Source organism: Phaenicophaeus curvirostris, chromosome 22, assembly GCF_032191515.1.
Source record: "Phaenicophaeus curvirostris isolate KB17595 chromosome 22, BPBGC_Pcur_1.0, whole genome shotgun sequence".
Lineage (NCBI taxonomy): Eukaryota > Metazoa > Chordata > Aves > Cuculiformes > Cuculidae > Phaenicophaeus > Phaenicophaeus curvirostris.
The window spans coordinates 7225914-7252371 of record NC_091413.1 but is presented as its reverse complement, the minus strand read 5'-3'; the positions used below and the strand labels follow the sequence as shown (position 1 = coordinate 7252371).

At 49.2% G+C, this 26458-nt stretch overlaps 1 protein-coding gene across 20 annotated transcripts in view; it reads right to left on the bottom strand.

Annotated features, from left to right (window-relative positions):
- Positions 1 to 26458, bottom strand: part of EIF4G3 (eukaryotic translation initiation factor 4 gamma 3) — a 152705-nt gene that overhangs the window by 27998 nt on the left and 98249 nt on the right. For 12 of the 20 annotated variants that reach the window (XM_069874857.1, XM_069874865.1, XM_069874854.1 and 9 more), the window contains 7 exons: positions 23543 to 24391; positions 13824 to 13912; positions 12407 to 12656; positions 8656 to 8813; positions 7035 to 7160; positions 5315 to 5425; positions 846 to 1016 (listed from right to left, as the gene is read on the bottom strand). In XM_069874857.1, coding sequence (XP_069730958.1) covers positions 846 to 1016; positions 5315 to 5425; positions 7035 to 7160; positions 8656 to 8813; positions 12407 to 12656; positions 13824 to 13912; positions 23543 to 24391 — 1754 coding nt within the window. Of the gene's footprint in view, positions 1 to 845; positions 1017 to 5018; positions 5133 to 5314; positions 5426 to 7034; positions 7161 to 8655; positions 8814 to 12406; positions 12657 to 13823; positions 13913 to 23542; positions 24392 to 26458 lie in introns of those variants that run through there. The other 8 variants (XM_069874868.1, XM_069874860.1, XM_069874869.1 and 5 more) reach the window with 2 other exon arrangements.

Genomic DNA, 26458 nt, shown 5'->3' with positions numbered 1-26458 from the left:
CCCAGCCGAAACACCCTTTTTGATATCAATTTAGCCATGAGATACAAATTTCCATGGAGTGGCTGCCTTCTCAATTTAGCCATGAGATACAAATTTCCATGGAGTGGCTGCCTTCTCCCTCAACTAGAGGTGATCAATTCTCCTCTATTTACTTTAGGGCACTATATTTCCTATCCATGATAATAATTAGGTCAACAACGCTGGCTCCAAGAAGAGAATTCCAGTGTCCTTCAAAACTATCCCAACTTACCCTACAAATTACAAGTTTGAGCCCCTTCACAGCTGCCCCATGGAGGAGAGAAGGGAGAGAAAAACAGAGAAAGCTTCAGAGGTGGCACTGTTGGGCTGGGCAGGACAAACTGAGAAGAGGAAGCTCAGTCTTGCTGAGGTTCAGGGCAGAAACGTGGTATAAAATGGGATGAAAAGCAAGTTCTGTGCTGGAGGCTTGAGGTTGTTTGCTTTCGAACGGAGACAGAAATATTTTAGTGAAACAGCAATAGAAACCCAGTTCCAGAAGAGAGGTAGTAGGTTGTCTGGTGTTCCCAGTTTAGACTCGTTTCATATACAGCCCTGCCATGTAAACTCCAGGCTGAAAAAATAATCAAGGTAGGAAAAAGCTGTGATTCCAAGTGGAATTCATTCCCCCTTTTTACTGTCCTACACAACAGCAAAGACAAACCGGCACCCTCCTCCTCCTGCAGACCACTGTGCTCAGAGCGCCTGCTACTAGAGCCTCTGATCCAGTGGGAGGTGTCCCTGCCCATGGCGAGGGGTGGGAACTGGATGGGCTTTGAGGTCGCTTCCAACCAAACCATTCCACGATGCTACAATTCCAATGCTCTTACCTGGGTTTTGACATTTTCTGGGTCCTCAGTTTGGTTTTCTCTCTTCAGGCTTGGCTTCCAGGCGTTCTCCGCCTTCTTCAGGTGGACGTCCTCCTTCACACACACAGTGATGATCTTCCTGGGCTCTCTCCTCTGGCCCGGCTGAGATCGCCTCGGTCCAACATTCAACAACTAGGACAAAAACATTCCTTGTTATATCCCCTTTTAAATTCCCATCTCGATAAAAGAGTCCAGGGCGCACGCCAACACCTGCTGATGGCAACATCAACAATCAGCAGCTCATCCTAGGGCTTTGAGGTCTCCCTCCGACCCAACACAACAGTCCGGGTTGGTCAGAGGGAACATGAAGACATCAAACACATTTCTCTCACGCAGCTTTTCCTAAAAAAAATAGAGGATGATCCCTGCCTACACACATCAGCGAAGTGCTGGACACTTAAGCACCGCAGAACTGATCCCAACTGACCAAACTGGCCTCTTGAAAGCCAGAAACAGCGTAACTGAGACATGGTAGCAAAGGTGAATTTAAGGATTCCACCAGTCCTTACAGGTATATTCCAAGCACATCATCCCAAGCAATTAGAAAATGATAAACTAGCTGCTCTGCCAAAAATGTTGAGATCTGCTGGGGATTGTTTTAAACAGAGCCCTTTGACAGGCTGAGAGAGTTGGGGTTGCTCAGCCTGGAGAAGAAAAGGCTCCAGGGAGACCTTAGAGCAGCTTCCAGGACTGAAAGGGGCTCCAGGAAAGCTGGGGAGGGGCTCTGGATCAAAGACTGCAGGAAAAGGACGAAGAGGAATGGTTTTCAGCTAAAAAAGGGGAGATTGAGATGAGATCTTGGGGAGAAATGTTTTGCTGTGAGGGTGGGGAGGCCCTGGCCCAGGTTGCCCAGAGCAGGGGTGGCTGCCCCATCCCTGGAGGGGTTCAAGGCCAGGTTGGATGGGGCTTGGAGCCCCTGATCCAGTGGGAGGTGTCCCTGCCCATGGCACGGGTGGGACTGAATGGGCTTTGAGGTCCCTTCCAACCCAAACCATTCCTTGGTTCTATAATTTTGAGACAGGAATTACAGAAAACACAAGGAATAAAGCATCACTGCTGCTCCTGTGCTGCAGATACGGATCCTAACAGACGTGGATCAAACTCTTTCCAGCTTCACAGAAGAAATGGAAACACGGCACATTGTTACAAACAGCGTTTCTCTGCAATCCTGTCCAACATAATGTTCTTCTGGGTCAAATCAGGTGTGAAAACTGCCAGACCCAGAGAGTTTTCCATCAATTGTACAAGTGATGGGGCACAAGACACCCCCAAACTCCCTCTTCATCACCTGGGAGCTTCTGATTAAGGACTAAAGGTCTCAAACTGTGTTGGTAGGTTATTCTTCCCCAGCGCTATTTCACATTGCTGAACTCCTTTATTAGAAATATCCAACCTCAACATAAAAGTCAGCGCAGCAACAGAACTCCATCATCCAACCCCGTTAGTTTCCACAGAAATGATTTTTCTAGATAATTGAGCAACCTCCACGTGAAGAATTGGCCATTTAAAACATTTCTGTGTTCTACGAAGGGATTCAGAGAGGCAAAACCATCTCAGTTACTCAAAAAGCTTCATTGAATACAGGAGGAGAGGCTTTGGCTGGTGCCTCTCGTGTCGGATATCAGCCCCAAAGCCAGTTTTGCACTATTAAAACCCAAACCTTAAAGGCAGGAGCTCGTATCTGTGATTGGAATTACTTGGCTTTGACAACGTAAACGTGAGCTGCCAATGAACACAAACAAACATATTCACTGCCACTGCTAGAGCTCTCGTTTGGGCTTCGTTATGTGATAACAGGATAAGATGTTGTCAAAAGACAATGACCTCATGTCACACCATGGTCCATAGAATCATCAACATGGTGATTCTATGATTCTGTGATTCTACATTCAAGGTGGGGCCTGAAGAGGGTTGTGTATAAGGCCCTGTGTGCAGATCCCCATGGCACGTGTAGAACCAACCCGTCTGACTCAAACTTTTTTGGGCGCACATCGCATTTTTAACACAACTGCGTGAGTCGACTGATCCCAAGGTTCAAGAGTGCAACGAGCCAGCGAGAACAGGGAGGCTTGACAATGTTTTTATGTGTTAGACGCACTCCTAAAACAGTTGCCAATCCCACCCAAAGCCCTCGATCCACACCAACTTTGCAGTGTCACAGAATCATAGAATAGAATCATAGAATCACCAGGTTGGAAGAGACCCACCGGATCATTGAGTCCAACCATTCCCATCAAATACTAAACCATGTCCCTCAGTGCCTCATCCACCTGTCCCTTAAACCCCTCCAGGGAAGGGGACTCAACCATCTCCCTGGGCAGCCACTGCCCAGGAAACTGCATAAACCCCGACTTTGCTGTCCAGGCTCCAACCACGCTGCAAACGTGCGGCTGTGGAAGGAAGAAACTTCCCTCCAGCTGCAAAACCAGACAATAACGCAAGAGAAAACCCTCTGGTTTCAGCCACACACGCTAGACCTCATCACACACCTCCTGGCCCTCAGAAAGCCTGGGAACCAGAGCCAGACGGGCAGCGTGCCCTGAAAATTGAAACAGTTGAGCTTGTTTCTCCCAGGCAAAACCAGCGAGAGGTAACCTGTGGCTGCCCTGCCTCCTCCTGCACAGAGGCAACTCTGCTCTGAAGGACCTTCATCCACAGCACGAGGACAGAGCCAGAGGCACAGAGCTTCCTCGGGGACGGGTCCCCACGGAGCCGAAGCGTTGGCTTTTGGAGTAAACGCAGCTCCCTGATGGAGGTGACACTTTCCCTTGCAAAACTGATGGATGCAAGGACCACTCTTGCATCTCCTGAACATACACACCACGGCCTTCTCAACTTTGAGACCAGACCTTTAAGTGCATTAAGACAGCAAGGCTTAAAGTCTTTAAGATTGTACTTTTTATAATATCCCTGAACTGACGTGGTTCAAATGGTTGGATTAGGTTTTAAAATCAGTGAACAGAAGGCTCCTTTGAATGTGTAATAAACTAATATATGGATCAAACATCTAACAGAAGAAATCTGTGGTTTTTTTGGTTCCAAATTCATACAGCAGCAAGTTAGCAAGGTGCCTGAGCTCAGGCCTGGCTTCCTTCTTGTCACGCAGTCCCAGTAAATAACAATGGTTCTGTAGCCCCTGCGGTTACAGCACTACAGCTCGCATGGAGACTTTCCACCACACGCATGGAGAAGGGCTCACCAGATGTTACCACGTTAATGTGAAGTACCTGATCCGGATGAAGAGAAGGAAAAAGGAAAGAAGAAGAAAAGAAGAGCCTCCTGCAGAGAAGCCAAAACTCACAGCAACACAGCACGCCCGGTGCTCTTCCTCAAGGTTTGGTTCTGCTTTTGGGGCACAGTCAGGGTAACGTTGTAAGGAACATCCAAGAAACTAAAGAACTGCATCTCCCTTCACCACAGGCTTCAAGAGTAGAAGGTGGAATTGAGCTCAGATGCTCGGAGCGGCTCTGCCTTCCAGGGAAGCACAAGAATTGAGGTGACTCGAGTTTCCGTCACCTCTCAGGAAGGATAAAAGCAACACATCCCACCACGGTGCACGGCGATGGACTGGTCTTCTCCAACCCTATTCCTCTGCCCTCATCTAACTCCTCATCTACATCAAAAAGCGTCATCGGCTGCGTTTGGTTCCTGTGTAATCGCACCCCTCGCGCTGTTCGATGCAACATTTGTTAGTTCTATGAACAGTCATACGACACGTTTAAGCGCAAAGAAGGAAATAAACACAAAAGCCAAGGAAGCAAACCAAAAGATTCTCAGCGTGCCAGGAGCTGGTTAGCGCTGAGCCGCTCGGCGTTAGCCCCGGGGACAAGGAATAGGCAGGGGGGTCGAATGGTTTATGGGCATGGCCTGTGCAGAGGTGGGATGAGCGGGTGGACAGACAGCGCACACGCAGGTTCTTGCCATGCTTTACGAGAAGATAACGCCTGGTTTCGCTCGGGGCTGCAAACCCTCTCAGCCTAGAGCCGCCGCCGTCACAGGGCGCGTTAAATAACGTTCCCTTCGGACCCTCCTCGAGAAAAAAACGCAAAAGAAGGCTCTGCTCTGTAAAGACGCAAATGTAAGATGTATGTTATGTGCTGAATGCTCCAAATGAACGGGGTAAGCGGGACTTACCTTTTCTCCCCCTTTCCACAGGTCTGCAAAGTGCAGACCCCTCGCGGATCCCGCTCAGGCCAACGTCCCAGCATGCCCTCAGCTGGTGATGTCCCACCCACCACTGAAGACTGCCTAGAGGGGTACAATGCAAGTCTGGTTTCGGTTTGTTTTTTTTTTTTTATTAATCACTGTTGCACCTTTTTGTAAAGTTTTCTGCTGGTCGTTCTTTATCAACAGTGGGCGTTGGGGGGAAAAAAAGACAACTCTACAAAAAGGTGCAAAGACTTGGGGGGAGAGGGAGGGATTTGGCTTACCCCTATCGGCAGGTTCCTCAATGGTGGGTGAGGCGCGACCAAGAGAGGGCATGCTGGGGAACCGCACCGAGCCAGGGAGGGCAATCCAGGGTTGCTCTGCACTTTGCAGGCCTGTGGAAAGAGAAAGAGTGACAGGGACGTTACCAAGATGGCAAGAGGCTCGGGACATTCAGCACACGACAGGAGAGAAGGTGCCGGAGTACAACCTGCAAGTCCTAGATCGTCCTCCTGCACTTGGCACCTCAAATCCTGGGGTCAGTTCTGGCCCCTCACTCCAAGAAGGACCTGGAGGGGCTGGAGCGCGTCCGGAGAAGGGAACGGAGCTGGGAAGGGTCTGGAGAACAGGGGTTGTGGGAGCGGCTGAGGGACCTCGTGGGGGTTTATCCTGGAGAAGAGGAGGCTGAGGGGAGACCTCATCGCTCTGAGCAGCTCCTGGAGAGGAGGTTGTGGTGAGGTGGGTGCTGGGCTCTGCTCCCAAGGAACAAGTGATGGGATGAGAGGAAACAGCCTCAAGTTGCTACAGGCCAGCTTTAGGTTAGATATTAGGAAATATTAGTTCACAGGAAGTGTGTCAAGCACTGGAAGAGGTTGCCCAAGGAAGTGATGGAGTCACCATCTCTGGAGGGATTTAGAAGACTTGGAGATGTGGTTGGACATGGTTTAACAGTGGAGTTGGCCGTGCTGGGTTTACAGCTGGACTCAATGATCTTAAAAGCCTTTTCCAACTGAAACGAGTCTGTGATTCTGTCTGTAAATATGGGATGTGATGCTGACCTCAAACAGCATCGATGTCTCAAGACCAGATGGTGCAGCAAGAGAAACTGCACCAAGGCTACTCCAGGACATGGACGTGCACCCTAGAACTGAGGCACCAGCCACGAGACCACTCACAGATCGGAAATATTACATCGATTTGAAGTTGCCAAGATTGTCTCTGAGCCTCCTGGAAATCCACATGCTTGGACGTCAAGATTATTCAGTGAACACTTCAGAAATCAGCAGTTTTGGAAGATAAATGATGGCTACGTCATTAGGTCTATCTAGTTGGATACATTGGAGGGATCTTAATCAACAGATGAAAACGCAATGATTGTGCCTAACAGAAGCAGGCTTCATCCTCTAGCTGTGACTGACTGGGCGGCACCACGCTGGGGCACCTGCACCCCAAGAAAAAGAGATGGCAAAGGCAAGAAGGAAGAGTTCAGAGAGGGATTTCAGAGTCTGGACAAAGCCAGACAGAGGGAAAAGAAGAGAAAGTCAACAGAAAGTGAAAGAAATCAAAGGAAAAGGCAGGAAAACAAGGAATGACGCGACCAAAGCAACATGTGGAAGTATAAAGCAAGGACATTCAAAGATGCTGGGTATGTTCTTTTCATTGTTACTAAAATCTATTTGCTCTGTTGACAAACAGACTCTGATGACGACGCACGCTGATGCCGAGTTGTTGTATGAGCGATGTGCGATTCCCAGGTCCCGAGTGTGGAAACATTTCCACACCTCTCACACAGGAAATAGGGAGGAGATCAAATCCACTGAAGACCAATACGTACCAGTTAAAACCATCCACAACAGTTCTCTAATTTGACTAAATTTTGACACCCTTGCATTCATCGTGACAAAACTAGAACCACCAGAGCATCGGAAGTGGCCTGATAGTGTGAGCACGGACTCCATCGGTGCTAAGGCCACTTTTGAAATGAGCAAGTTGGGGCACACTCACACTTCCAGGTACGTTTCTTCCACCAGGGGTTTGCCTCCCAAAATCAGCAAAGGCTGGCGTGAAGTCTGGTCCCCGAGGCAGAATCCGAGGGTCGAGTGTCCTCAGCGGCAGCTTCGGCTGGTTGACCTGCATCGTGGGGCAGAACAAACAAAGCAGATCTGATCAGCAGGAGCTGGAGCCACCACCACAGTCCATGCGAGGCTACAGATGACCTCTGCTAAACCCCAATAGTCACATTTAATATCCAAATCGGCTCTTTTAACAAACCGTGCAAGTTTATGCATCCACACTTAAACCAAAAGGAGCTCAGAAAACATTTCAAGCTGAACATGACTCACGAAGGATAAAATTATAGCAACGTGGACCCGTCTTCTGCTCAATGGATGTGACAGTTTGGGTTCAGGATCACAAACCAGCCACCTTCCCTCCAACATGCGTCTTGTGCTATCAAGACAGATGCCTGAGGAGCAAAGAAAGCTCCAAAGCAGATGGTGCCAGGAGAAGCAATCATGGAAAACCAGTGGGTGGATGAAATGGTTTTGGGAACAAAGCTGCATTTTACAATTTGCCTGAGTATGAAATTCCAAGTGGGAATGTTTCTGCACATGAGGATCATCGATCTCTTGAGCTGTGCTTGAATCTTAAAGGTGAATCTGTAGTGGTTACATCAAAATGAATGAATTGCACAGCTCTAGCCGAGACGAAAGCAAGGGCCTGGTGTCAGCACTTCAGAAATAACAAGTATTTCAATAAGTGCAGATGGACAGCAGAGAAAATCTGCTCTGTGATAAGGCTGGAGAGAAACCACAGAACTTCTGGAGCATCAAGGTTTTGCAGATCTTTTATTAGATCAGCTCATAAACAGTGACACAACTGCTTCAGATAAAGAGCTTGCCCAAGAGCAGGCGTGTGCTCTCTAACTATTGAATCGGGCTAAGGAAAAACGTGGCCTCTCCGTTTGGTCTCGCTTTGCTCGTATCCTCGTGGTTATACGATTTCAAGCCTTAATAACAACCCAGTATAACTTAATCCAGAGAGAAATCATTAACAATGCTTCGGTTTTTAAATAATCCATGCACATTCACAGGCACCAATGCCTCTATTTGAAGAACTCTGTGATGTGACATCAGCTGATGATTTTCTCACAAAAGTCTGCAGAGAAATGGTTAAGGGTTGGAGCACCAGGCTGAGAGAGTTGGGATGTTCACCCTGGAGAAGAGAAGGCTCCAAGGAGACCTTAGAGCAGCTTCCAGGACTGAAAGGGGGCTCCAGGAAAGCTGGGGAGGGGCTCTGAGTCAGGCAGGGCAGAGATGGGACGATGGGGAATGGTTTTGAGCTGCAAGAGGGGAGATTGAGATGAGATCTTGGGCAGAAATGTTTCCCTGTGAGGGTGGGGAGGCCCTGGCCCAGGTTGCCCAGAGCAGGGGTGGCTGCCCCATCCCTGGAGGGGTTCAAGGCCAGGTTGGATGGGGCTTGGAGCCCCTGATCCAGTGGGAGGTGTCCCTGCCCAGGGCAGGAGTGGAACTGGATGGGCTTTGAGGTTCCTTTAACCCAAACTATTCCATGATTTTATGATGATTCTATGAGGGACATTCATTTGCATTATAAAAATGGCACGTACCTGTTTTATCGGCTCTCCTCTCACCTTGTCGAGAACCACATCGCTTATGGGGGGCAGCCCCTCCGGCCTCTGGATACAGGCAGGCATGAACTGGAAATCCAGTAAGAATTCCCGGTCGTACTGCTTCTTGCCCTCTGGATCCAGGGGCTTCCACTGCTCTATAGGGAGAGAAGGTACCTCAGAGTCATAGGTAACAAACCCCTCTGCTCTCTGGGACGTGTTTCCAGTCAATCCAAAGGGAAGAGATTGCTACAGCTGCTTGGGAAACCTTAATTTAATGGTTTTTACCATTAAAAGAGAGAGGGGAGGGGAGGGGAGAGGGGAGAGGGGAGAGGGGAGAGGGGAGAGGGGAGAGGGGGGAGGGGAGGGGAGGGGAGGGGAGGGGGAGGGGAGGGGAGGGGAGGGGAGGGGAGGGGAGGGGAGGGGAGGGGAGGGGAGGGGAGGGGAGGGGAGGGGAGGGGAGGGGAGGGGAGGGGAGGGGAGGGGAGGGGAGGGGAGGGGAGGGGAGGGGAGGGGAGGAGAGAGAGGGAGGGGAGGAGAGGAGAGGAGAGGAGAGGAGAGGAGAGGAGAGGAGAGGAGAGGAGAGGAGAGGAGAGGAGAGGAGAGGAGAGGAGAGGAGAGGAGAGGAGAGGAGAGGAGAGGAGAGGAGAGGAGAGGAGAGGAGAGGAGAGGAGAGGAGAGGAGAGGAGAGGAGAGGAGAGGAGAGGAGAGGAGAGGAGAGGAGAGGAGAGGAGAGGAGAGGAGAGGAGAGGAGAGGAGAGGAGAGGAGAGGAGAGGAGAGGAGAGGAGAGGAGAGGAGAGGAGAGGAGAGGAGAGGAGAGGAGAGGAGAGGAGAGGAGAGGAGAGGAGAGGAGAGGAGAGGAGAGGAGAGGAGAGGAGAGGAGAGGAGAGGAGAGGAGAGGAGAGGAGAGGAGAGGAGGAGGAAGAGGAGAGACAACAAGCGATCCTTTGAAAATGTGAAAACACTGAATCTTCACCAACACCTGCTGGAGTGACCGGTGGGAACCCAGCGAACACACACAACCACAGGCCACACTCCCAAAATCACAGCTTTGCTCCCATCTTCCAGAGGGCTTTCTGGGCAGAAGAACCACAGCAGAGAGGACTCAGCCCGATGTAAATCAAACCAGAAACCCGCAGCCACTTCAGGGCAAGGCATCTCAGCATCTGGTAGCCCAGAGACTGGGATTTCTTTGCCAACTGAACCGTTTGTTTGAATTCAGGTGGGTACACCCGAGGTTGCTCAGCAGCTGGGTTGACCGGTCAGGCCCCTGCATGTGGGCAGCAAGTTTTTATCTGAAGGAAAACATCTGTAGGAGCTGACACCTTTGTATTCACTGATCTTTGCAGCTACCCAGCCGTTCAGGGGTGCTGATAAGGTTTGCTTTTGTTTGTTTATTGCAGTCCTTGATCCCCAGCTTTGGGTGTCTGGGTTCTCACCACCCTCATCCCTGCAGAGGCCACAAACGGGAACCTATTTCAATGATGAGCTTTAGAATGAAAATATACAAAAGTTATCACAATTTTTAGCTCTTTGCACTCTTTTATTTCTACAGAGCTTCAGGATAAAGAGGTGCAGAAAATAGTTGGGCTGGCGGGCTGCATCTCGTCCAGCTGCACACCTGCTGGGCCGCGCCACCCTGCACTTCTCATGGAACAAGAAACAGTTCATGTGTACAGTTTCCTTCTCCTGGAAGGATCTTAACAAGGTGTTTGACTGTGAAAAGCAGCTGGACAGCATCACGGGCAGGCTTCCTGCATCCCAGCAAAGGGAAATACTGGGATGAACACCCAGTTCCTCTCATGGTCAGCCAAAATCAGCCTTTTTAGCAAAAGCAGAACGGAAAACCTATGCAGTGCTACAGACTAGGAGAAGTCTGGCTGGAAAGTGCCTGGAGGAGAAGGACCTGGGGGTGTTGGTGACAGCGACTGACCATGAGCCAGCAGTGGCCCAGGTGGCCAAGAAGGCCAAGGGCATCTTGGCTTGGATCAGACACGGCGTGGCCAGCAGGGCCAGGGAGGTTCTTCTCCCTCTGGACTCGGCACTGGGGAGACCGCTCCTCGAATCCTGGGGTCAGTTCTGGGCCCCTCACCACAAGAAGGATGTTGAGGCTCTGGAGCGAGTCCAGAGAAGAGCAACGAAGCTGGTGAGGGGGCTGGAGAACAAGAGGAGCGTCTGAGAGAGCTGGGGGTGTTTATCCTGGAGAAGAGGAGGCTGAGGGGAGACCTCATTGCTCTCTCCAACTCCCTGAAAGGAGGTTGTGGAGAGGAGGGAGCTGGGCTCTTCTCCCAAGGGACAGGGGACAGGACAAGAGGGAATGGCCTCAAGCTCCACCAGGGGAGGGTCAGGCTCAACATTAGGAAAAGATTTTCCACGGAAAGGGTCATTGGGCACTGGCAGAGGCTGCCCAGGGCGGGGGTTGAGTCCCCTTCCCTGGAGGGGTTTAAGGGACGGGTGGACGAGGTGCTGAGGGACATGGTTTAGTGACTGATGGGAATGGTTGGACTCGATGATCCGGTTGGTCTCTTCCAACTTGGTGATTCTATGATTCTATGAAATGGGGGATTTTCACCAAGTGGCCGGGTCTGCTGTGCAGCAGACAAATGCAACGTGCGCTGCCTTCCAACGGATCAAACCAGCTGAGCAAAAGGACGTCCAGATCCAACTGGGATTGTTCTGAGTCCATTGAGCGTTTCAGAGAGGCAGCTGATGAATTATGGATTAACTTCAAGATGTGCTCAACTAATGAACTGGTAAACCATCCCAGGTGTGCGGTAAACCAATTCTACGCTCTCTCCTAATGATCTGGTAGCACTAAATTAATCAAAGAAAAGCAACTGGGGTCTTTGTCAGAACAAAGCAGCTCAGAAATTGCAGCTGCAGTGTCATCACTTAAGGGCAGAGCTCCTCGTCCAACCCTTTGATCACTAGGCTCTCAAGGTCCTTCCTTAACTTGTTTTATACTCTTTAATTTCTGGGCTTCTAAGAAAATGAATTTCTTGAAAGGAGCTTCACATGAATAAGAAATGGCTTAAAAACTGGTTGCAACTGAGAAGTCAGACTCAAGGTCTCCCTTAATGAGGTGAATTAATAAAGGCTTGAGTCTACAAATTAATTAACTTAATAAATAACAAACACGCCTTAGGCAGACTCTACCCAGTGTTACCAGCAACAAGAGGACCACGTCCCGTAAACCATTCAGTTATTTTGCTGCCAGAACTCAGGGTTAGGTAGGGGAACTGGATGGAAACCCCCACACTGTCTCTTCTCCTTTCCTTACTCTTCTAGAAACCTGACGATCTACTGCTAAGCCAGGAAATTACACCTCTATAAAAACACTCACGCATAGCTCATACCCAACTGGAACTTCCAAATCTCTCATTTAGAAAACATGCCTGCTTCGAGGGAATTTCTTGCATTGTTCTCCACTGTTCATCACAGGAACCAACTCACCACTATCTCCACTATGCTGCAGCAAACATCCACCCGTGCAACAAACTCAAGTAATCGAGGATTTTATCTTCTTATTTCCACAAGCAAATAAAAAAGAATTTTCCCCTCATGCCCCCCTGGAAGGTCTCTCTGAGCCAGTTTGTTAGTGGAATCTGGTGGAGTTGGACACTGTGGAACGCCGAACCCCTTTCTAGCCCTGCAAACATCCCTCCTCCTGCCTGGAGGACACACAGGGTGTGACAAGATCTTAGACATGGAAAACCAAGTGAGCATGCAAGAGTTCGAAGTGGGATTTACCTGGTTTATACTGGTACACGGGTGCTTCGCCAGAGCTCTCGGTGGGCCCTGAGTTTGCATCGGTTCCTTCCCCCTCTGAAACGCTCTCGGCACCATTGCGGACAGGTTCTGCTTCCTGCTCTCCGTTTTCTTCCACGGGTTTCACTTTTTTAAGCTCGGAGGGGTCTCTCTCCAGCTGAAGCCCATGGCTCATGGTCTCCTGTTCAGATTCAAGTACTTTGTCACCTGAAGGTTCCTCTTCTACTTTAGGCTGAAGAACAGATGGAAAACCAGAGGTTACGTTAGAAATCTCCTGCCACAACTCAAAGCACGTGGATGGGGCTCTTCATTCATATACATACACATCGTAAACAGATACAGAGATCTGGAACTACGACCGCATGATTTATCGGCTCGTTCCCAAAGATAACACGCTGATAATTAACAGTGCAACTGGGAAGTCCACAAAAATCCCCAGGAGCTACTGGGATCTGATGGAAGGAGCTGTTAAGCCCTGTTGCACCGCAGCCGTGAGCAATCCCAGCCTAGAAAGAGAATTTCCCTTCTCCCCTCTCCTGCTTTAAAGGGAACGCTGTGCTCATTTTGGGGGATCCTTCCCTTAAATGTGCGCTGCTACCTTGTAGGGGGCTATGAGAACGCTGGGGAGGGGCTTTTTACAAGGGCATGGAGTAAGAGGATAAGGGGGAATGGCTTTAAATTGGAAGGGGCAAGGTTTAGGTTAGATATTAGCAAGAAATTCTTCATGAGGAGGGTGGGGAGGCCCTGGCCCAGGTTGCCCAGAGCAGGGGTGGCTGCTCCATCCCTGGAGGGGTTCAAGGCCAGGCTGGATGGGGCTTTTGGAGCCCCTGATCCAGTGGGAGGTGTCCCTGCCCATGGCAGGGGTGGGACTGGGTGGCCTTTGAGGTCCCTCACAACCCAAACCTTTCCATAATTTTACCCAGGATATTAAACAACGAGGTTCCTCTTGCAACATCACTACCTGAATGACATCAAGGGAGATTTTCTGTACTCCTTTAATCATTTAGTTATTGTTTTGGTTGAAAACATCGATGTTTTCCTTTCCCGGGCTCTCCATCAGGTAAACCAACCTTTGGCTGTGACATTACAGTGACATCACTGTGCAGCAGAACCTACCAAATGTCACCGTCATGGGGTTCAAACCCACTTTTATCTCATCCACCACTGGAGAAACAGCAATTACACGTTCTTGAATGTTGGGAGTCATTAAATTAGACCAGAAGGAAGAAAACCAAAGAGCTTCCACGAGGAACGGACTAAAATACTGGGGAACATCACAATTCCTCCCTGCAAAATGTCTGTCTTGAGACATCTAGGAAGCAACACATCTAAAATACAGCTTAAAGAAAGCAATGCCATCATTAAATATGGATAAAGCAAGACTATGGTTCCCTCTTACCTCTGCTTCTGCCTCCGTCACCTCCTCTGTGGCTTGGCTCTGGTCTTTTGGTTTCTTCCACATCTTTGGTGCAGTTACAGCTGTTTGGGCTGCAATATAAGTGTAAACCTATTACAACACTCAATTATACGGAGCAAATTTGGCCGGGGGTGATGCGCTTCCCTCTCGTGCACTGGTTTTATGTACAGGGAAACGAAACCATCGCAGTCCTGTAAAGGATTCGGCTCCACAAAACCCTTTAGTTTCAATGGTATAATAATGAAATTGTTAGTGTGACATTAAAACATGGTAACTGTGTTACACTGAAGGTTAAAATGGTCCTCGTAAGGAGTTTATTACCTGATCTGGTTGACGATGTCCCTGCTCGCTGCAGGGGGTTGGACTGGGTGACCTTCATGGTCCCTTCCAACCCAACCACTCTACGATTCTATGATTCCCAACTTAAGGAACACACAAGGCAAAGAAAACTTTCAGAAACTGTATTTTTTGAGAGACTGATTATTGCCTAGGAGAGACGGTTGCTCTCAACATATTTTTCTCAAGGAATATTATAAGAATTCTAATAAAATTATACGAGTAATCATAAATCAAAAGCATATATAGGCCAAAATTTCCAATACTTCATCCAAAAGGACATCTCCTCCAGTCCTGCAGGACTAGTTGGTTTATATTTCAGTTTAAAAGCAGGTTAACAACTCCCCATTCTTTAATTCCCCAGCCAACCAATTCAAAGAACACCGTTCAAGAGTTCTAAGATCAGCAGTGATTTACTCGTAATCACGATTTTCCCCCCCGAAGGGTAAAAGAAACCACACGATACATTAAGGAGACAAAACCATTAATCCAATATGCTCATAATTTGTTGCAAGCTCTACCAGCTTCAATTCGGATACCAGGCACATGTGTGTACTTAACACCGAGCCTGATCAGCATTGACTTCAGGATCGAAGTCTACCGCAAGCAGATTTCCAGCTCCAGCCTTTGCTTTCAAGCAGATACTGAGGAAAACCATGCCAAGCACTTATTTTATCTCAATAAAATACAATTCTGAAAGGCTCTTCAAAAGAAAAGAGTTAATAACAGCCTACTTGGCTCCTCTAGGCAAAGAGGAAACTGGATTTGTGATGTTCCCTCTGTCCTAAAAGATAAAGATGAGCCTCAGTGGCTTCTTAACAGCGTTTCCCTTCTTGGAGAGAAGCTGCAGCCTCTCAGAGATGCTGGGGGGTGTGGGAATCCCTCTGGTCAGCACGCCAGCCCTGACCCCCAGTGCAACAGGAGCTGTTGGCACTGAGAAAAGATTTTTGTCTTCACGGCAAACACCGCAGAAACAATGGTCAATAAAAGTAAAAAGAATCATAGAATCATTAGGTTAGAAAACACCTTAGAGATCGCGAGTTCCAACTGCACCTCTCCACTACTGAATCAGGTCCACAAGCACCTCATCTACCCAGGGACGGGGACTCCACCACCTCCCTCAGCAGCCTCTGCCAGGGACCAATGACCCTTCCTGCGATGAATTTTTTCTGAATGTTCAATCTAAACCTCCCCCGACACACCTTGAGGCCATCCCCTCTCGTCCTGTCCCCTGTCACTTGGGAGAAGAGCCCAGCTCCCTCCTCTCCACAACCTCCTTTCAGGGAGTTGGAGAGAGCAATGAGGTGTCCCCTCAGCCTCCTCTTCTCCAGGATGAACACCCCCAGCTCTCTCAGCCGCTCCTCTTGTTCTCCAGCCCCCTCACCAGCCTCGTTGCTCTTCTTTGGGAAGAGAAGGGTAATTCAGTATTCAAACATCATCTGGTTGTTCACAGGACTTGCAGAGGAGCTGGAAGAATCACCCAGGTCTCCCAAACTCCCGAGTCTCCATCCATCACAGCATCCTATGGAGACGCTTTAAGATTTAAGCGCAGGGCAGAACCTCAGCAGCAACTCTGCATTCCCTGGGGTTCAAAGGAGAGGAGAAAGATGGATTGCAAAACGGCTTTGCCTTACGCAACCGGAGATCAGCATCAGTCCCTGCGAAGAGGAGCTCACCAGACCCTTCCAAAAATAGCCAACTTATTCTCATCAGCCCGGGGCAAAACCACAGCCGGGTAAGGACCAGGCATCCACGTGGGTGGTAATTCTGGTGATTCAGCAAAGCGTGGGGCTGAGCAAGGCTTCACGGTTCCCATCACCATGACAGTGGCTAAAACGCAGTGAAAATCATAGAATCATCAGGTTGGAAAAGACCCACCGGATCATCGAGTCCAACCATTCCCATCAATCACTAACCCATGTCCCTCAGCACCTTGTCCACCCGTCCCTTAAACCCCTCCAGGGAAGGGGACTCAACCCCCTCCCTGGGCAGCCTCTGACAGTGCCCAAGGACCCTTTCCATGAAAAATTCTTTCCTAATGTCCAGCCTGAACCTCCCCTGGTGGAGCTTGAGGCCATTCCCTCTCATCCTGTCCCCTGTCACTTGGGAGAAGAGCCCAGTAGTGTTTTTCAAGTCATCCCACTGGTTTAAGGCTGGACAGCAGTCCCCATTGCCACGACATGATGCCCTCCTGCTTGGTGATGCCACTTCCACGCTTTAGGGGGATTTCTTCAAGAAGGAGGCCACATCTGCATGGTAACGACCTCCATCCTGCCACAGCTGAGTGACCAAATGGATTAAATGGTGAGGAGGCCCTGGCCCAGGCTGCCCAGAGCAGGGGTGGCTGCCCCATCCCTGGAGGGGTTCAAGGCCAGGTTGGATGGGGCTTGGAGCCCCTGATCCAGTGGGAGGTGTCCCTGCCCATAGCAGGGGTGGGACTGGGTGGGCTTTGAAGTCCCTTGCAACACAAACCACTCCATGATTCCATGATTAACTCCAAAGTTTTTCAGCTGACAGAATTTCGCTCCACTCCAGCTCACGCTGCGCTATGGAAAACATCCACGGTGTAAAATACTGTTTCATTTTTAAAGGCACCAAAATAAACTCTGGGTTGTGGATTTGGGGCAGGCAAAGGTTTCTCCTTCCTCAGCTGTCAGCACGTTAACATTATTGCTTCTCAATAAAACATTTCTTCACCTTCTTTTGGCAAAAGAAATTTTATAAAGGACGACGTGATCCTGTTGAGCTTCTCAGACGAGACTCGCAGCTTTTGCCCTGTTTTACTCATGCAGATCCTTCTCCTGCTTTGGGGATGAGGATGCTTGGCCGGATGCTTGCCTTTAATCATAGAATCATAGAATCCCAAGACTTGGAAGCAGCCCTCACTTAGCCCAGTAGTTCTGCAGCCTGGAACTCCTGCCTAGCACACTGGCGACTCAATTTTTTCCCTCTTAAACCAGCAGACATCCAATTGTTTCTGTCGAGTTCTCCTTTCTCTACAAGAATTGACTCTACAGGAGAGTTTAATGGTTGGACTTAATGATCCCGTGGGTCTTTTCCAACCTGGTGATTCTATGATTTATGCCAACGCACACTGAGAAAACTGCAGTGAGTGTAGGGGCCGATCCTCCAAACCCCAAAACCCGACCAGGACACCAGCGCTATCTGAAACTGGAGTTCCAGCTGTGAGGAACTCCTTGAGCTGTAGGGAAACAGAAATGGATAAGCCTTATGAGGAGCAGCTGAGAGAGCTGGGGTGTTTAGCCTGGAGAAGAGGAGGCTGAGGGGAGACCTCATTGCTCTCTCCAACTCCCTGAGAGGAGGTTGTGGAGAGGAGGGAGCTGGGCTCTTCTCCCAAGTGACAGGGGACAGGACGAGAGGGAATGGCCTCAAGCTCCACCAGGGGAGGTTTAGGCTGAATATTAGGAAAAAATTTTCAGGGAAAGGGTCCTTGGGCACTGGCAGAGGCTGCCCAGGGAGGGGGTTGAGTCCCCTTCCCTGGAGGGGTTTAAGGGACGGGTGGACGAGGTGCTGAGGGACATGGTTTAGTGATTGATAGGAATGGTTGGACTCGATGATCTGGTGGGTCTCTTCCAACCTGGTGATTCTATGATTCTATGATTTCCAGAGCCTGTTTTCTGCTTGGGTCGACGTGTTGGGTGGTAACTTCTTTCTGCTGGAGAAGGGACACCAGCAGACCCAGGGCGCTGCTGCCTGACCAACGCTGTGAGCTCTTTGCTTATCGCTCCTTATGGAAATAAGAGAGATAACAGGAGTGACAACACCGATCCACAGGGCTGGAAAGAATAACAAAATCCTCATTTCCAGACGATCCCAGACACCACTGGTGATGAGGTCACCACGGGAGAAATCTGCTCAGCAGACCCTAAGCTATCTTAACCCCTTTCTCCAGCTACATCATGTTCTCCAGAAGAACCTCCTGCAGGAGATACCCACACCAGCAAACCCACAACACATTGAGGGAGGCAGGGCAGGCACCCCCTCTCTGATGTGGGTGCCAACTGTCAAGCACAAATTAATACCAGCTCTTAGAGTTGTTTTTTTTTTTTAGCCAATATGCCATTAAAAACCAAAGAAAAGACTTCACCATCGCCTTCGAGCTCATGGGAAAGAAAATACATTCCAGTGGGCTATGGCAGCGAATCAAGAACGAGGTGATACCTGATTTATGTTTCCGGCTCTCCGGATTTGGGTGCTGGAGATATTGCTCCAAGATATTTCCAACTACTGCTTCAAGTTGGTTGTTACAGCTAAGAAGCCCAGGGACTCGCCGTCACTTGGGCTGCTTTATATTAAAATAAGGCTCATAAATTAGTTCTGCAAGAACCAGCCCTTTGAATTCCATGTGTATGAAGCTCTTTCAGCCTCCCATGCCCCTAGGAGTTCTGCCTGGGACGGCCATCAATCTCTGCTTTTCCTCTTTGCTTCTCCTAAGAGTCATGATAGAAAGATCACATCAAAGGCAGCGATCAGAGCATGTCCTAAAGGCTTCCAGTCTCTGGTAGTGCTGCCTTCTTTAGAAATTCTACTCCATCAACAATATTTTCCCTGTTCTGTTCCCTGAGAAGTGCTGGTCCCTCACTGCAGATGGAAAAGCTACCAGAGGGAAGCCAGTAACTGCCCGTAGTTGACAATTTCTAACTGGAGAAGTGGTTTTAGTAAGGACGACAAGCATGAAGAGCAGCTAGAATACAGTGTAAATGAAAAAGGAAAACCAAGCATACTCCAGTTTCTGCAAACCAAGAAGAATACAGCACAGCTGCTCACATAGACATCTTCAGACCCTGGAAATCTAGTAGAGAATTAACGCCAGTGGGATAGAAAGAGCAGAGGTTCCCCTGGATCGCTGAAGGGTTGGCTCTGCTCAGCCTTCATCTCTTCCAGCAAACACAAAAAAATTCATTTTCTTGAGCTGTAAAAGAGTTGCTGGAGAACAAAGACATTTAAGTGAAAGCCTCTGGGGTCTGAATAGATCTTGTTTCTCTCTCTGTAGAGAGCTGGAGCAAAAAATAGAAGAATAGTTTCTCTGTCAAACATTCCTTGAGGCCTCTGAGGAACAAGCAGGTAATTCCATTCATCCCTGAGAAGCTGTTGCCTACATCACAAAACATGGGGTACACCCGCAGGTCTCCACAGCACTGCCCCACACGTCAGGAGCTGGATTAACGTCTCCTTCAGTTAATCCCTCCCAGTTTTAGCCAGGTCAGGTTATGACTATGGAAAGGACGCTCAGGAGCAAGCGCTGCAGCGATTAGATTGGTCCAAGGGGTCTTGGGGCTGAGCAGCCTCCCAGGCAAACCACATCAGCTGCCATCCAGGGGAATAAAGCCTCTGACACGTGACCAAACTGCTCAGTAAGAACACGCTTCTCCTGAAAACCCCAACAAAATACTGTTAGAATCATAGAATCATCAGGTTGGAAGAGACCTACAGGATCAGAGTCCAACCATTCCCATCAATCACTAACCCATGTCCCTCAGCACCTTGTCCACCCGTCCCTTAAACCCCTCCAGGGAAGGGGACTCAACCCCCTCCCTGGGCAGCCTCTGACAGTGCCCAATGACCCTTTCTGTGAAAAAGTTTTTCCTGATGTCCAGCCTGACCCTCCCCTGGTGGAGCTTGAGGCCATTCCCTCTCGTCCTGTCCCCTGTCCCTTGGGAGAAGAGCCCAGCTCCCTCCTCTCCACAACCTCCTTTCAGGGAGTTGGAGAGAGCAATGAGGTCTCCCCTCAGCCTCCTCTTCTCCAGGCTAAAGACCCCCAGCTCTCTCAGCTGTTCCTCATAAGGCCTGTAAGCACCACGTTGTCGCTTCCCACCATGTCTTTGGGAAGTTGCCCTTATCCCAATGCCTGTTGTATCTCCGGAGTCCATAAGAAAAGACTCCTGGCTTTTAGTCCAAGGAAAATATAACAACACAGCCCTTCCTCCTTGCTCCTGAAGTTCAGCATCTGTGTTTTCCAGCAACTCCTCATCCAGCCTAGACAGACATCTCAATCAGTGTGGTCACCTTCAATTTACAGTACTGAAATTCCTCTTTCCCTGCTCCGTGGAAGAACTGGAAAACTAGTGCTCAAACCCAAAGGGTTGGCAGAGAAACAACGAAGTTTGACTTCTTCTAGTGTTCAAGGCCAGGTTGGACGGGGCTTTGAGACCTCTCACCCAGCAGGAGGGTCCCTGGGTGTGGAACTGGGCTTTAAGGTCCCTTCCAACTCAACCCAATCATTGATTCTACAGTTAAAGAAGGGGGAAAGCACAAAAAATGGACTTGAAGAGGATTTTGCTTTCCTTGAAGCACTGAGCTCTTAACAGCAACCAGTGTTTCAAGTGACATTTTAGGCAACTTGAGAAATATTTGGTTTTCTGTTGCCAAATCCAATGGATGGGGTAACGCTTGCTGGCCAGCCTAATGGCATTAGGGCATTAAAATTAACCTTCTGCATAATTAAAAGCCCAAAATGTTGTAAGAAGGTTTTTTTTTAATTCAAACTACAGGACATTACAAAGCAAGGAATCCCATTGCAAGCTGGAACCTGGCTGCGTAAAATCTTATTTACACCGAGTCCCATTTCTCTACTTTATAAAGAAATTAATTTGTGTTATGAAGTAACACGGATTAAAAGAACAATAAGGCCAGGCTGGATGGGGCTGGGAGCCCCTGATCCTGTGGGACGTGTGGGACTGGGGGGCTTTGGGGACCCTTATGACCATTCTGTCATTCTATGAAGTGCTCGAGCAGCAAAATGACCTGAGTGAAATGAAAAACTAACAGGAAAAAGCAGCCCCCTGTGGCTGGTAGAGCAGAGGGATCTGTCTGATTGTCAGTGGATACTGGATTTTATTTAAGATCCAGCATATTGACCTCACGCAGCGTTACACAAATGTGGAACAAGGCCAATCGCAGCTTTTCATTTCATTTAATCCACAGCAGAGTGGAGCCCTGGATGCTACTGAGGCCACTGCACGCCTGTCGGTGGCTTGAGAGAGAATAATAAACTGTCTATTTTAAGTGGTACTTCTAAAACTAAAAGACAAACAAACAAATCAAAAAAAAAAGCCCTAACCAAATCACAAGCCGCCTCCAGGAAAGCTGGAAGGGGCTGCTGGTCAGAGAGTGCAGGGAGAGGACGAGGGGAATGATTTAGAGCTGAAAGAGGAGAGACAGAGGTGAGATCCTGGGGAGAAATGTTCTCCTGTGAGGGTGGGGAGGCCCTGGCCCAGGTTGCTCAGAGCAGGGGTGGCTGCCCCATCCCTGGGGGGATTCAAGGCCAGGTTGGATGGGGTTTGGAGCCCCTGATCCAGCAGGAGGTGTCCCTGCCCGTGGCAAGTGGAACAGGATGGGCTTTGGTGTCCTTTCTGACCCCATGATTCAGTGCTGCTTCGTTGCTTTTCCAAACTCACTACATTCAAAGGATCTATTTAAACAAAACCCCTCAACCTCACAGCTCCAAAAGCACAATAAAACAGGGTGTAAAACATGTTTCAATGCTTTAAAACTGGTGGGCCTGCGTAGTAGCCTCCACCACACCCCCTCCAGCAGCTAAAGACAAGTCACTGACTGAATGAACCTCTTTTCCACAGTTTCCTCTCCAGGAAGTCCTGAAAAAAGAGCAGTTTCCTACTGAAAAGACAGGGAATAAGACATCGGCAGCCTGCACCCACCCATGAATGGAATGGTTGGACTCGATGATCTGGTAGGTCTCTTCCAACCTGGTGAATCTACGATGCTATGAAACGCTGACGCTGGGACAGCACCGACACCAAAGGCAGATAATAACGCCTGGAGAAACAGCCTGGATTGTAAAAGGCAGCTACAGATATTTCAGTTCTTAATAACATGCGACACACCCTCATGCCTCCTCAACTAAAGCACCTTGGTTTTTGAATTTCAAGATCCTTGAAATGAAAGCAGCCGAGCTGAGCGAGGAGAAGAGGGAATTGATCTTACAGGTTCCTTTTGCAGAGGAAAACCAGATGCATCGTTAATTAAGGCTGAGCGGATTGAGCTGTGTGACACTCCAGTTGTTTGGTTCGTTTCATTTCCCACATCTGGGAACACCAGGACACAGATTTGGAGCTGGAAGAGATCCCACCCCACTGCTTTGTAGAAAGAGCTGGCTCAGGAGGTTCACCCAGAGAGCTTCAAGGCGTGAATCATAGAATCACCAGGTTGGAAAAGACCCACCGGATCATCAAGTCCAACCATTCCCATCAATCACTAACCCATGTCCCTTAGCACCTCGTCCACCCGTCCCTTAAAGCCCTCCAGGGAAGGGGACTCAACCCCCTCCCTGGGCAGCCTCTGACAGTGCCCAAGGACCCTTTCTGTGAAAAATTCTTTCCTAATGTCCAGCCTGAACCTCCCCTGGTGGAGCTTGAGGCCATTCCTTCTCATCCTGTCCCCTGTCACTTGGGAGAAGAGCCCAGCTCCCTCCTCTCCACAACCTCCTTTCAGGGAGTTGGAGAGAGGGAGAAGAACCTCCCTGCCCCTGCTGGCCACGCCGTTTCTGATCCAAGCCAAGATGCCACTGGCCTTCTTGGCCACCTGGGCCACTGCTGACTCATGTTCAGTCGCTGTCACCAACACCCCCAGGTCCTTCTCCTCCAGGCACTTTCCAGCCAGACTTCTCCTAGTCTGGAGCTGCTCAGGGTTGTTGTGCCCCAAGTGCAGGACCCGGCATTTGGCCTTGTTAAACCTCATCCCGTTGGTCTCAGCCCATGGATCCAGCCTGTTCAGATCCCTTTGGAGCCTCCCGACTCTCCAGCAGATCCAGCTTCCACCCAGCTTAGTGTCACCCGCAAACTTGCTAAGCGTGCACTCAATGCCTTCATCCAGGTCATTGATAAAGGCAATGTTCATCTGAGTCAGGCACAGGGCCATAAATCCTGAGCAACAGGGCCTCAAACTGATCAGTCACCTCGCAGAGAACATCAGCAGAGTCCTTCGAACTCCCCTGCTCACAGCACTCAGGAGCGCTGCCCTGGATCATCACGAAAGCAAAATGCTGGCATCTGAGATGACCCAGCCGACCCAGGGACACACGCCTGAAGTCGGTCATCTCTTCACTAAACAATTATGAGGACTTTTTGTCGCTGCAAACAAGGATTAGCGTTTCACAACCACAACACTGGTCACGCAACATGATCAGATTTGGGTTTGGCACACAGAAATGGAAATACCTGATGGAAGAACCCACCCAAAGACCCTTTTCCTTCATCCTCTGGTTTCCCTCATACAACCATGGTGTCAAACACTTACCTGGGGGAGACCTAATGCCACTGGAAAGAAAGAAGAGAGGTTCCCCTAGATCCCAAAAGGGTGAGCTCTGCTCAGCCTTGGTTTCTTACCTGAGACAGGACTCTTGCTCAAGTTTAAGCTCTGAGCCTCCGTGCTCTCCTCCAATTGCCCATCTGCTTCTGTCTCTTCCTTCTTTTCAGAATCCTTTACCTCTTCGTTAAGAGTAGTTCTTGAGCTCTCCTCTCCTTCTGAATCTCCCTGAACAACAGGGAGGGCACTAGGAGATGGAAGAGGAGGTGGAGAAGGAGTTGTAGTGGTGACAGCAGCAGCATCATCGGGAACTGGAGGAGAAGGAGGTGGCGGTGTGGGAGGTGGGGTGGGAGGAGGAGAAGGAGCAGTGTGAAGAGCACTGGAAGATAGCACGCTTTCCACTTCTGCTGGAGGTGCTTCTGGTGTCTCCAACTCAACAGTCAATGGCGCGACTTCCGTCTGGGCTACATCTACTACGCTCTCTGCAGCAGTTACTTTTTCACTAACTCCGTTCATTTCATTAATTAGATTAGTACTAGCAGTCACTGGAATATCACTAGATGCTACACTACTAGGCTCCTTGCACACCTCGGCATCAGCCTCTTCCGCTGGTGAAGGGTCTGATGTGTCCGTGCAGGGTGCGGTGTTACATATAGGCATTGCCTCCTCTTCTGGGGAAGCGAGTTCACATTTCTCCTCTGAGTCAGCTGTAAATGTGGGTTTACTAGAAACGGTGACAAGAGCAGCAGCAGGAACAACTGCGAGGGGAGCAGCCGGGGTTGGTGATGGAGCAAGAGGAAGTTCTGGTGGGGTTTCCACTGTGGCGGCCTCGGTCATCTGGCCAGCTTGATCTTTTTTCTCCCCAGTAGGTTCTGGTCTGAGGACTGGAGAGGGTGGTTTTAATACTGGATCTGGTTTTGGCTTCTCCTCTGGGAAAGAAAGAAAAAAGCCAATGTTACAAGCAGCAAGTTGCTTTTCCTTCACTGTATCTAAGCCACCTTTGTTCCCCTTGTTTGTCCTCTACCCACTATTCAAGAAGCTCTGAAGAAGACTCCAGAGCCACCTCACATCTAAAGGAAAAGGCCGCAGATCTAAAAATGCAACTACTGTTTTTATTTTTCAGAGTGTGGGCTGTGCAGTGACCGCTCGGGCTTTACAGAAAAGCAGGGATTCTGCAGAAAATGTAGCTGAAAATGGAATTCTTCTTGTCAGAAATCACAGCAGATAAAATTAATGGTTTAGCTTCACGCTAAATGCTTTAGCTGGGCTCTGCCTCGAAGAAGCCTGGGGTTCTAACACTGAAACCTGAGCAAACTCATCTTCGAAAGTGCAGGCAACGAGAGACACCGGCGAGAGCATCGGTGCTTTCTGCCACCACTCCCCCTCTTTGTATAACGGGGAAACGACTCCACGACTGGATACGAGCAGTTCTTTACATACCCCAGGTGTCATGCCCTTACTGATGTGTGATATGCATCGTCTCTATCTTTCCACTAGTTATTTCTCAACTCCATCACTCATCAGACTAACGGTCACAATCTCCTTTGTTTTGTTCTAAATTTCAGCAAAGATGCCTTTTCCCAAGGAAAGGAAAACCAAAAAGGGATTGAAGCAGAGCCGCCCCCAAACAACAGCATCGTTACCGCAGGGTATCAAGCAGGGTGGGACAAGCACAGCAAAATATGCACATGTATGACCCTAAAATATTGTGTGCAGAGAAGTCCCTGGACTCATCCTGTGATTCGCACCAGACTTTGTGTCACCACCCCTGCCATGACCATCCCACAGCTCCCAAAGGTCTGTTGTGACTCTGTTTAACACGTTTCTTCCTTCTTCTTTTGAACAAAGCACAAGGCAAGATCTTTTAAGATCCTGGCTCTACCAGATCTCTCAGGATCTCTGCTACAACCTCTCCCACCTCTGATTCAATGACAAGACATAAATTGCAAGATCTTGCTCAGGAAATTGCCTCCACGGGACGGATGAGATGGGTTCCGCTCGAAGTCAATCCTACAGAGAGCAGGGACTCAATGGTCCAGTTCCAAGCCACCATCATGAGCAGTTCAGCTTTGTCCGTCCTCTGAGAGGGAGCTCTGCTCTGCTCCACCAAAGCAAAATAGCCCAAGGTTTTCTGAGCACTGGAGCAACAGGGAACTGCTACAACAGTAAAAAGTAATTCTGGAAAAACTGGAGGCACAAGTCTCGCTGTTCAGATTAGGAAACTGAAGGCCACAACCAATCCCAAATCATCAAAATTCAGGTAGACTTGGAGAGGTTTGGTTTTGCTTGGCCCTTCCCAGCTCTGCTGGCTTTCCATTTGCAGCTGATGCAAGAGATGGGCTGAAGGGAAAGGGTTTTTGAAGGAGAACCCATGCAAAAAAGCTCAGAGCATCAAGTCCCATCTTTAGGAAGAGCTGGAGCAATGAAGAACTTTACTTCCATCCGCTGACAGCCCCAGCAGCGTTAGAGTAAGGATCACGGCCAAAGCAGTAGTTCATCGACTCAGTGAGGCACGCGGGGAGATGGCTTTGGATGAGGATGATAAATGAAGAAAAAAGATGGGAGAAATTATCCCAACAGCTGATTCTGATCGTGAAGGCTCCATGGAAGAAAAAGGACCCAGGAACTGGTATAGAAAAGAAAATGCGTCACCTCAATTTCTGGAACCTCCTTTGCTGAGAACTCATGGAACATTCTTGACATTTACAGCTCCCTATAAACAACTGCCTGGATATTCTCTCCCTTGAGCCAAATGAGACTGCTCAAAAAAAAAAAGCATTTGAAGTGTCTAGAAAGACATTCTAAGTGACAAAAAACACAGGAAAAATACACAACTGTATTTCAAACCCAGCGGTTTAAACACAGCGACCTTAAACTGCACCTTATCTGGCCAACACATTGCTCACCAAACCAGGCTGCGTGGCCAAAATTCAAGTGGAAAAGTAATTTGAGGAGGGGAATTTCAGAAGAAGGATGAGCAGATCCAGCTAATCCAG